At 36.7% G+C, this 12,259-nt stretch overlaps 1 protein-coding gene across 3 annotated transcripts; it reads left to right on the plus strand.

Moving 5' to 3' along the window:
• The first annotated feature begins 1,549 nt into the window (after positions 1-1,549).
• Positions 1,550-10,489, plus strand: LOC103705249 (SIR4-interacting protein SIF2-like). Of its 3 annotated transcripts, none has more exons than XM_008788901.6 (5): positions 1,550-1,793; positions 4,234-4,298; positions 4,432-4,720; positions 9,735-9,809; positions 9,911-10,489. In XM_008788901.6, exons 1-4 carry the CDS (start codon positions 1,724-1,726, stop codon positions 9,776-9,778), a joined length of 468 nt encoding a protein of 155 aa, XP_008787123.1. In that variant the 5' UTR covers positions 1,550-1,723; the 3' UTR covers positions 9,779-9,809; positions 9,911-10,489. The 3 variants fall into 3 exon arrangements, with proteins under 3 accessions (XP_008787123.1, XP_008787122.1, XP_038983429.1); XM_008788900.5 differs by having other exon boundaries at positions 1,552-1,793; positions 4,153-4,298; XM_039127501.3 differs by lacking the exons at positions 9,735-9,809; positions 9,911-10,489 and adding an exon at positions 9,125-9,728 and having other exon boundaries at positions 1,552-1,793; positions 4,153-4,298.
• The last annotated feature ends 1,770 nt before the right edge of the window (positions 10,490-12,259 follow it).

Genomic DNA, 12,259 nt, shown 5'->3' on the forward strand with positions numbered 1-12,259 from the left:
AGCGCTTCGGGACATGTTGTTTTCTGACTTTATTGGATGTATCCGTATTAAAACCGTATGAATCATTCGTTTCAGCAAAAAAAAAAAGCTTGTGTATGACGCTATTGTTTTTGTTAGAGCAAGAAAATAACTGCGTCCCGACCAGAGGTATTGTCTGCTTTGGGGAAATGCGTACGTATCGCACGACGTGTGTCGTCTACAACTCTTAATGGGCAATATTCTTCTCACGGCTTTGTTCTTCTTAAAAGGGTCCTCTGGAAGGAAAGGGGTGGCCCCTTCTTATAAGGTACAATCCTTTTCGCTACTCTTTCAATGTGGGACAATCCTTTTCGCTACTCTTTCAATATGGGACTAAAGTTCCGGATCTTCCCCCACCGCCGCCGTGCTTTGCAAATGCTTTACGCAAGCCAGGAGCTTGTCATTTCATCCTTGCCTCAAAACAGAACTTTCACATATCATGCATCAGGCACGTGCTAGCAGCTGCTTAGGGAGAGCTATAGCATAAGCAACATGCCACCTTGTAACAATTATCTTTAGAGAGAGGTACTTATTTTTCAATTTGTATTCATAAAAAAAAAAGTCAATCTGGAATCTTCAAAGTGCTACTTCCCTATAATTTCCACATCTTGGCGGCTAAAGGTAGCTTAAATGCTATGAAAATATTTGGTGGACTGCTTTGTACAAAAGTTCAATGAAATAGCTAGCATGTTGTATTTATCTACAACATGATATCAGTTGAACCCATGAAAGGCATTTAGAAATTATTCTTTGTAACCCGACTAATGTTATGCCAACGAAAAAGACATTGACAGATCAATTGTGCCACAGTGCTTTGCAATCTCCACTCAATTTATCAAAGCAATAAATTTTAAAATAGTGCAACTATGAGTCAGGGTCCAAATTGTCGGTAACCAACCCTTTTGTGAATTTATCAACTAAACTAATTGGTGCCCATGTGAACTTTTCGCCGCCTAGACATCTGGTCTGCCCTCACCCATTCAATGAAAAACTCTGGTTTATGCCTTATATCGAATCATTTAACGTTACACATGATATTTTTTCCACAATATTATTTACACCGCAACAAACAATATAGGAGGTGTTTCACATAGGTGATTATTCCAAAACCAAAAATGACATAAATGGAAGCAATGAGATTACCGTTTTTGGTTGCACCATCGTGTTTGTACGTGACAGTAATTCCAAAATCAAAGATGATGTGAGTAGACTAATAAATATATTTTCATAAAATATTAATATTATAATATATTTTATATAATTAATAAATATAATTGTATATACTTATATAAAAGATGATTTTGGTATTATATGTTGAGCTATGTTGGATTTCTACATAATACTAACCAAATAATGGATATCTGAAAACTTTCCATCACTAAAATATGGGATACTGAAGATCTTAAACCATAAAAAAAAAAAAAAAAATCAGATTATTCCGAACTAAGTAATCAGGTATCCGATTTGGCCCACCAAACAGCGCTACCATAAGCGGGTAATAAATCATTCGTCAACTGCCCCTTCTTTTAGGAAAACCGTCAACGCGCACGGCACACTATACCAGCAGCCGGAACCAGAAGGGGAAGCCAGCCGGACACGCGGAAAGCAAAAGCAAAAAAAAAAGCTCCCGTCCGCTTCCTCCTCGGTTTCGTCACGTCTTCTCTTTTTGTCCGCCGGGCGCTCGTCCCCGCCACCGTCACGAGGGATGGCGAGGAATCCCATGGAGTCCAATGATGAGCTCAATTACCTCGTCATCCGATACCTCCAGGAGTCCGGTCCGTCGAGAAATTTCTTCTTCTTGGCTTTTCTTAATCATCTTGCCCTGATTTCTGCTTGGATTTCACGTTTCCTAGATCTCTAGGGTTTCGTGATGCCTTATGGTTTTGATTAGATTTTTTCTTCCCCACTTTTTCTTGACGTTAATGCTTTGTTGTAAAGGTTTCTGAATTTGATCCCTTGTTTTGCCATTTGAACAGTGTTTTGTGGCTCATGTATGAGTTTGGTTGTGAAATTCTGTTAATCACGCTGGTTTCAATGTGATGCTAGTAGAAAATTATCCTTTCTTTTCTGCCTCAAATTCAAACTTCCATTAAATGGCAAGAAAAATTGACCTGTATTGAAGGATGGTCATGGTAGGAAAACCTGATTAAAGTTGTAAAGAGGGAGAAACAAAAGAGGATAGTGGGGGACTGTTTCTTTTTAAGTTCTGTTAAGTAGATATAAATACGTTATTGTATCAAGGTTGGACGTGTAGCTGAAAGAAAGACTATTACTCTCCAACTAGACGCATAAAGATAAATACCAACAAGAGTTGGTATTTAGGTTTCGTTCAGTTGGGGGGTTCAGTCTTAAAGTTCTCAGGTCTTCATTTTTTTCTGTGTCTGCTCTTTCTTGAGTTGTGGGGGCTACTTAAATGAGGAGGGCTTATGTCTCTCGCCACTGCATTAAAAGAGAGAGGGGCTTCCTCAGATGATCAAGAGTGAAATGGTTGGAGAATTGACGCATGAAAAAAGGATTCCACTGCCATAAGAAACTTCATTGTTTTTATCAATGGTGAGTTAACTAAGACAAGGTAGGGAAATCTATTATCAACTATTAAGGGCATGCAGTTGGGAGGTCAGCTAGGCTAGGGATAATATGGAGCTTTGGCAATATTATAGGACCCATTGCCCATGCTTTCCAACCTGCCTCAACACTTGGTCGAAACATAGCTTGCCACTGTCATAAGTTTAATTGATCAAGTGTGATTAGATCCCAAGTAATGTACAAAATCAAATTTTAGCTTGAAGAATTTGATCATTTCGATGATTTTTCTATTTTCTATGGTCCATTTTAAATCTTTAAAGATAAAGAATCACCAAAATTGTCTCAACTCTATCACTTCAAAGTTAACTGCAGTTAACGATTCCTCCTCTATATCAGCACATTTCATACTAAAAGTAGGATTAAGAACAAGCTTTTCAATTAGTTGTTTAAAACTAGCTATGAAAATGAGTCAGTTTTGGGTCTTGGTCTAGCTTGTCCTAAATATGAATGAATGTGATTTGAGTTTAAGATCTAGACCCAAATCTCAGCCATCCAGGTCAGGTTAGATAGGATTCCTTTTTTTTGGTTTGCTCTAGATCAGTTATTAAGCCAAAATATTAAATCTAAATCTTTCATTCAACATTTATTGGTCTAGTCAGGTCCATATAAGTTTAATTGATCAGGTCCAGATGCGAGACTCTCAGTTGGCAGTCTGTACAAGAGCCATTTGTTTCAACTTCAGTTATGAGCCTGATCCAACTTGAGTCAGGCACTAGTCAGATTTAAATGTACATGTTTTACTAGCATTTCTATTCAAAAGAACGGTACTGAAGTATTCTCGTAATCTCGTAATTCCTTTTCTTGGATTGTCAGGGGCTAGCTGAAACATCTTCATATGTTTATCTTGTCATTTTTTCTTCTTCTGAGTTCAGGCTTTCTTACTTTTAAATAAGGATGAGAATGGATTTAAAAAAATCAGAGTGCAACTTGTGTGGTAATGAAAATTCTGGTTAAGCTGAGGATATAAATCAATAGTGTCTATTGAACAGCTCAAGTCAATATAAATCATACCTGAATTGGCTTCTTGTGGGATGACCATCTGAAGTCTGCCTGTTTCATCTTTTGTTTGTCTTGCCTTCAAATAATGCTCGAGTACCATCTACCTCTGCGTAAAGACCTTAAATACACAAACCATATAAAATATACTTATAGGCTTGAATACTTTAAACATTTTGCATTTGACTCGAACTTTGTAACCTAATCAGTGTTTGACTTCTTGAGTGTCATGACAAATATGTTGATTTACATTGAAAGTCAATGTTAAATCTCATCTATATAAGATGTAATCTGATGACACAATCATGTGTTTAGTTCCTAAAGGCTTGCTATTCCTTTCAGATGCCAAGTAGAAAATTGTGGTATTAGTTATGGTGGTCTTGTTTCCCTTTCTGCTTCACTCTCTTAGTTCATTTGTCTTGTAGAATCGGCCTAAGTTTGTTGTGTATTTTACCATCTTGCTTTCATCTGACCCAACTTATTTCCAGGAAGAAATCTCACATGATTATAAGGTTAGTGCTATATGAAAACCTAATGTCCTATTTCTTTTAGGTTTCACAAATGCAGCATTTGCTTTTGGACATGAGTCAAGAATTAATAGAATTCCTATTGAGGAAGATCTAATTCCGCCAGGTACTCTTGTTGCAATTGTACAAAAGGGCCTTCTGTACACAGAATTGGAGGAAAAATTGGGCAACGTAAGTGTCTTTGCGTCACTATTAAGCAAGTTGATAACTTAACTATGCACTTGATTTGTCTAAAGCATGATATTTCATATTTTATTGAATACCTTTTGTGTATTAGCTTATGATCCCTTGTTCCACTTTGCAGGGTAATTCTTACCTCATGACAAAAAACATCAATGAAGTACAACAAATGATCAAAGAAAAGAAAGAAAAAATTAAAAATGAGCAAGAAAAGGAAAATAATAATAAACGTGAAAGCAAAAGAGAAAGACAGGATACAGATAGAGAACAGGAAAAGGATAAGAAAATGAAAAAGGTTAATGAGGAAGAAAAGGAAAAGGAAATGCAACAACAGGAGCACCAAGATAAAGATATTGCAAAAAATCATGGAGATATGACAAAAGCTAAACTTAGTGCAGATGGAGTTTCTGGAGGTAATATCTGAATATTTCTTTCCTTTTTTATTCAGTTCAGTTATTTTTGGTATTTCCTTTGCCATTTTATATGCAAGTGATGCTGGTTTACAAGCACAATGGGATCTGAACTACAGAGGGAAATATGATTTGACATAAATGACCATAACGTGGCCCTTTTTCTTTATATGCTGCTGTCCATGAGTTGAAAAGGACCAGCTGGTTAGATGAAGTCCAAGCTCAAGTCGGCCTCTCCCTGATTAAAATACACGATTTACATAAAGAGTTATAGATGCAGCCTAAACCAGTTTTAGCTGTTGAAGCTTTTTTCATTTTTAGATGCTCTGGTAAAAGAACAGATATGTTTTCATTAATAAATTTTGTACTGATATCGTTTACTATTACCTGAATTCATTTGGAATGAACAACGAGAAGATGTGGAGATTGTAAGACGGCTATGGCAGTGTTAGACAATGTAAATTTATTGTCATTATGCTTATCACTGATGAGGGTGAATCTTTCAACTTTTGGCTTAAGACTGATGAATTTTAATCCTGATATTTCTCTCTGAATTATAATTACATGACAGGTTCTCTAGCCAGCACTAGTCATCCCTGGCCTTGGAGGACACCTTTCTTTTGCACTAACTGCCCTAGTTCTATTCTTTATCTTTGTTGGTCCTAACATATCTCTACCTTTGTCAAAACAGTCAAAAGGTTATTGAAAACCTTTCAATGATTCTTTCATTAACCTTTATATGGTTTCATGACAGTCAAATGGTTATGTAATTAGAAAACTTTATATAGTAGTACCAGAGCAAGCTCCTATGCCCAAAAAAAGAGGAATTATTGATAAACTCTAAAACAAACTGCCTTCTCTATCCATAAATGAATTCCTAGATGAGGACATAGTTTTGTTATCAAAATCTTTGAGCATAAGAAGAGGAGATAGATGCATGAAGAACTTTAGGAAAACATCTAGATAAATACTATCTTCTAAAATGCAGTGGTGAAGAGGTTTTAGGGGAAAAAACTATTTTTAAGCAATATCATTCTTGTTATATCCAACCTTGGACATAATTCATATAATAGGAAGAAGTTCTCATAGAACATAAAAACTAAGGTTTTTAGTCTTGGTACTAGACACTGTATTAGTATCTTACTGGTATGGGTTGAACCGGTACGGTACACCCCCATAGCAAGACATAGTATGTTGCTGGAGGCGAGATAGCAGTTGTACCATATGTCGGTGCAAGATTTTATCGAGTCCCTGTACCATAATAGTACCTTATCAGGTCTATACAATGTTGCTCGATACCAGGCAGTATGGGTTGGGTGAAGAAAACCTTGATAAAAACAGCTGAAGATAGATACTATCATCCTAAAAACAAACTTTTTAAATCTTAATAGACACTGTCTAGGCTACAATTGGGCTCTTCCGTTCTCATATCACCCTTCTTTTGTTTTTGAAAACTTTGAGGGCCCAGTCAGGATGATTTCCTTGCCCAAAAAGGGTTGGTGTCCTTGGTGATTACTGCATCTATCTTAGCTACTTACCTTCATTTTCTTTGCTATACTCATAGTCACAAGTTCAATGAAGTTGGAAACTTTAGAATTTGGAACTAATTTGGTACAGTCAGAAAAAAATAAGGAAAAGGTTCAGAAAATAACAACAACAACAACTTCAGATATATGCTCATAGATAATAAAAATTGATAAAAATCTAAAATTTTTAATATATTTATTATTACTTCCCATTGAATATGTCCCGGAGATATCTTGATATTAAAAAAAATTGAGAAGCAAAATAAAGGAGGAAGCCAAAAAAATTTTAATTCATGTGAAGGTGAGATATGGATATCAACTCAAATTACTTGTTTGAGGAAATTCATGCATGGGAGCCATGGACCTTTATTTCGATCTGTTTCCGTTTCTTCCCGAATGCCTTTTTCTTTTTCTTTTTTTTCTGTTTGTCTTGTCCACATTGTTTTCCCCCTGCATAGTAAGTCAAAACAATTAATAATCTTGTGATTATTCATGATACCAATGAAATTTACGATTTAATCATGATCCATTCGCAAACCAGTGGATAAGTCAGAATAATTTGGTTAACTATCATATGATGAATAATTCACAAATTATTGAAAAACTCGCCAAATATTGTTACTATGGTTCTACTTGCATTTAGAATGTCTTTCTTCTTTATATAATAGATGGGTATCAGTATTTCTTCTTGTAGGTATGTTTTCTTTTAGCTGCAATTATATTGACAAATGCAATCCAGGCTTTATTTGGTTCAACATTGTGTAAATTCCACTTGTTAGTTTACTATTTTTAGATCGATGTCTTTAATTTCTTTAGCCTTAGTTATGTGTTCTGGTTAAAACATTGTTCTCTTTTAATCATATACGTAAATTTCCCTAGTATGTTGTACCTATTTTCCTTAATTTTTGTATATTGAATTCTCATATTTCTCCCATTATTTCATCATCTTTTTGTCCTATTATCTGTTGCTAACCAAGAGGCACTTGGTAAAGGAAAAATCATACCTACAATTAAGCTGATAAAGCACTTGCTTGTAGTCAAGAGAATAAGGTCTAAATTATAGAGCAGGGTATGCCGTACCGGCCGGTCCGGGCCTGTCCGAACCTGTCCGGGCTGGGACCGGTACCGGATCAGCATGGGATCCGGTACCGGGAGCTTTTTATTGGAAAATCGGCCGGTACGACTGTCATACCAGTACGGAACCGTACAGGATCGGTACAGTACCGGTCCGGGCCACCACCGGTATGCTGACCGGTACCGGTACGGCGGACCTTGGTATAGAGTGCTTAAGTTCGAACCTCAAATAACGCATATAGATTTTCCAGAAGATATATAAAAGAAGGGTAAAAAGAGGAAACAATGGGGAAGAAAAAGAGAAGGATTTAGAGGGTGTGGGATTCAAGTCCAGCATGGTAGGTCCACCAAAATCTCAAAGCTTCTCAGGTTAACCATTGTAATATCACTCTATTTTCTGCAATCTTATCGTGCTATTTATTTAGAGCTTTCATGAATATAAGAAAGTAATAAAAATTTGGGGCATGATTTATATCATTAGACTTTATAAAGCCAATCTTAATCACCAAGCTGTGCCTTTAATAGCTCCATTGAAAAGTAGAATGTTTTACAGGTCCTGCTAGGTTGAAGAATAAAAACCTACCTAAAAGGCCATGAAACAGCAAAAGATCTGGATTTTCATTCCTAGATTGGGAACTAGTGTGAAAAGCTAACCAACATATTTTTAGACTATTGACTCCAGGCACCAATCTCTAGAACCCTTCAATTTTCTAGCAATCCTTTGTGTCTGGACTCTGGTTTAGATTGACCTGGATGGAGTAGAAAACTTATTTGACTGGGTCTCCAATGAAGTAGACCTTTTAGTTGAAACATGTAGCAACTTTTCTTGGTACTAGCTGTAAGCCACATGAATAAGTGCGTGAAATATAATTATTCATGTATGGAGATCTTACAATAAATAACTTCAAAATAATTTTAATATTAATGTTGGTTATTGATTATTGTTTGTTCCTTAAGAAACAAGGCTTTCCTTCGATGCATGTACTATGATAGAAAATCTAGTTTTTGAGTTTTTATGGTTAAGTATGATATGTTAAAATCTTTAAGGGTATTTGGAGCAATATCAAAAAGTCTAAGCAGGACAAAGAAGTCCACTTTAAACATTTAACTCCTCGTACAAAAATTAAGAGAATGGGAAAGAGGACGTAGCATGGAGCTAGTTGTTGGAGTCCTTCAGATTTTATGTTTAATTCCAAATTTTTCAGAGGCTCTAGCAACTTAGTCATTTGTGATGATAGATGACCGTAGATGAAGGTAGGGTCCATGGTTTAAGCAAAAGAGTAGTTAGGGATATTTTGGGAAGTGAAAAGCTGGGTTATCATGTATACTAGTAAGAAAAGAAATCCTTTAATTGCTTCTAGCAGAGGAACAAGCTAAAGTACTTACTTAATATAAGCTCTGGGTTGCAATCCTTCTTACTCTTTTATCATGATTTTGCACGCTCCTTTGCACCTCAACCTTTCTGTTGTCAAGAAAAGCTACTATTTGAACTCCAGACATTTCCTTTGCATGTATCACCCCTAAGTCTCAACAATTCTCCCAAAACTTGAGTGCCAACTTCATTCATGGTGCCCCTTGTGAAGTGAGGTAGCTTTACTTTCATCTTCCCACAAACAACTTGCTAAATTATCTTATTAGATGTAACATTCTGAAAGTGAAGCCAATATTTTACTTGTTTATTGCATTCGTCTAATCAGTTTGAAGTGGAACCAGTTGTATGACCTATTAATTTCCGTGTATAATTTCATTTAGCTAAGCACATGTTGGATATCTGTAGACATCCTACTACTGATCTTTTCCTATGTAGGATGACTTCAAGGATTGTGAAGGTTAAGCATTGAAATAAACCTATAGGGAACCTAATAATAAAAGACAAGGTTGAAGGGACCTTAAAGGCAATGTTTGGATGTCTGGGTATGTCAAAGATGGATATGACTATTTCAATGGGAAATAGCTGGAGGGGGGCAGTCTTACTCTTACAAGAAAAGGGGGGATGATGGGAGAAAACAGGAAGGTCATGTAAAATGGATATGACGTAGCTTTAAATATGTGTCATGCTATGAATCATGTTATAATGGTTATGGTATCTTATGTATGGATAAACTTGGAGAGTACCTGTCAAACAAAAGTTCACACACTCTTTTTGTCTCTCTCTCTCTCTCTCTCGCACCAAAATATGTTTTTATGTGAGCTGGAATCATCAACAATGATATTATTTAAACACTCTAAATCTCAAACTTAGAACTTTTGAATGTATGGAAGATTATTTGAAATAACTTTTTTGTTGTGTAATTTGGATGTTGTATGTCTTGTATGTTTTTTAATTTCCCCCTTGTTGCATGTGAATTCAAATTATAGTTTTTTTTACCACTAGCTTTTGTAAATGGCTATTGATCACCGAACCTGACTTTGTCTAGTGCATCGTTTGACTCAAAAATCAAGTTATGGGATGCGGAACTAGGAAGGCTTCTGTACAGTTTGAATGCTCATAGGTAGTGAAGTGTAACTCATAAGATGAATCACAAATTTGTATATGCTTAATTGGAGTAATGTCTTTAGTTTTTCTTATGAACAACATATTGTGATTTGTCAGGCTTCCCGTATAATCTGTTGCATTTAGCCCAAACGGTGAGTGTTTACTTCCTGGCTCAGATCAATGTGTACACATATGGTCCCTGAAAGAAAGGGGAAGGCTGTGAAGACTTACAGTGGGGAAGTGAAATTTTGTGAAGTGTGTTGGAACCAAAAAGGTGATAAATTAGCAGCCTGTTTCTCCAACAATGCTGTATATGTGTTGGATTTTAGAATGTAGATATTCATTAAAATTCTCAATCAACTGAGGTAGCAGGCTCATTTCGTTGTACCCTTAGTGTTGGAGAGACAAAAATGGATTGTTCATGCCCCAAGCTAGAATGACATTAAAAAAAAAAAGCATTGTTCTTCAGGTTGGTTGTTATCGTGCCACTTCTGTTAATGTAAACAATGTTCATACAAGAATGACTGTACATCATCATAGTAAATTTGAATCTGCTTAGTACTCACAATTGATTGTTCAGTAGGAGATTAGTAAACCTAGGGACACAAGGAAGAAAAAGAAAAAGGTAAATAAGTTGACACAAGCAGGAAAGAAAACATGAAATAAAGAACATGAAAGCAAGCGAGGCAAGTAAAATGAAAAAGATGAAGAGCAAAAAGGCATAGCCGCATTTATACATTGCCAACACTAAGGAAGATCTTTTTCGGTAGGCTTGAAAAGAAGCTCAGCCCCTAAACTAAAGAGTCACTACTCTCAAGCTCTAACTGGGTGGATTTTGTCTTCTTTTTGTAATGGAGTTTTCTTCTTTGATACTAGGGTAAGGATAAGGTAAAGGATTCTTGAAAAGTTGGTTGGGAACCTAAGGTTCTGAAAATACATGGGTTATATGTAAGCACGCTAAGTTTTCTTTCCTCCTTTAATGGAGGGAGAAAGGGCTCAAGGATTTTGAGTGAAAAAGTCTGGAGGAAAGAAGAGAATGATCTCTTTTCTGAGTCTCAGAGAAACTCAGTTTATCAGCTGTGCGAAGAATTAACTAGGAGAAGAGGATTAGGATGTGATGGGTGTATGAGTAGGATTGTATCTTCTAGGATGAAGGGTGAGGATGGCGAAGAAGATGATGTACATTAGTCTACAGAGGCTATGGAATATGAAGGGACTTCTAAAAGTGTAGTTGTATTCTGTGAAATGTAGAAGATTATAAATGTTGTGCATTGGATATTAGGATAGGCCAAGAGTGTGCATGGATGAAGGATTAGTGCTGGAGTCCAGTAATTATGTTAGCTACAAGAAAAGCAGTTAAGATCTTTGGATTTGATCATTTAATATAAGATGTCGAGAAGGAGTGGTAGAGGCTTGCTGTTCTCAGGCTCAAAGTAAAAGGGATTTCAAGAGGGTTAAGACTAGAGATGGCTGTAGAAGCAGGTGCATGAATTACATTTTTCTTAGGATAGTTATAGGGTTGTTACCAATATCTGCGGAATGATAACTGACGCCGACCGCAATCTGACTTGTAGGTCTACTGGTTAGCTATGTGTTCATATGACATTTTCGGTTATGGTTTGGTTCGACTAAATGCCACCTTGATCTCACCGGGTCATATCTTGCATTAACCTTGCCCGAGTCCGAACTGAATCCAAACCATGAAGTTTACCTTGTATATAATGTTGGTTTTACCTTTATACTCCCCATGTTTCCTATCAAGCTTATTAATTGTCCTTTGGGACCATGATATCTGAGAATAGTTTTACGCACGTTTTGGCATGGTTTCCTATTTCACTTTTTATTTCAAAAACATGGAAGCCAAGGTCAAACAGGTGTTCAGTAAACTGGAGACCAATTTCTAGAGATTATAGCCACCACCAACCACCAGCATTGCCCACCACTGGCCAGTGCTGATTGCTAGCTTTGCATGTTGTCGGCCATCACCAGCCACCTTTTGCCTCCTGCAACCATTTACCAGCGCTCGCCACCACTCACGGTGGCCATCGCTGGCCACTGTTGCTAACCGCCACCACCCAACACCGCCTCTACCGGTCATCATCATCTGTGACCATCACTGATATTAGTGCTGCCTGCCAACCAACACCACCTAATGCTGCCTGTCAACATGACCACCTTCTCCACCATTGTAACCTTATTCACCTGACGAGTTTCAAATTTTTGGTATTCAACAGAAAAGGAAAAACTGACTTTAATTTTTGAAAAAAAAAAAAAAAACTGAAAAACAGTAACCACCTGCCTTTCCTTTAAAGGGCATGAAGGAAATGAACATTCGGAAAAATGGCATAGTCCCAATCAGATCCAATCGAACTCAGGTCTTGAACCTAAAGCCAACTCCTTCCTGACTCAGTCCAACGCGAACTTGAATTTGACCAATTCTTGGATGGATAAAATTTGGGTTAAATG

The sequence above is a fragment of the Phoenix dactylifera genome, chromosome 7 (assembly GCF_051530095.1).
Source record: "Phoenix dactylifera cultivar Ajwa chromosome 7, Ajwa_hap1_PhDact_Kaust_v1.1, whole genome shotgun sequence".
Classification (NCBI taxonomy): Eukaryota; Viridiplantae; Streptophyta; class Magnoliopsida; order Arecales; family Arecaceae; genus Phoenix; species Phoenix dactylifera.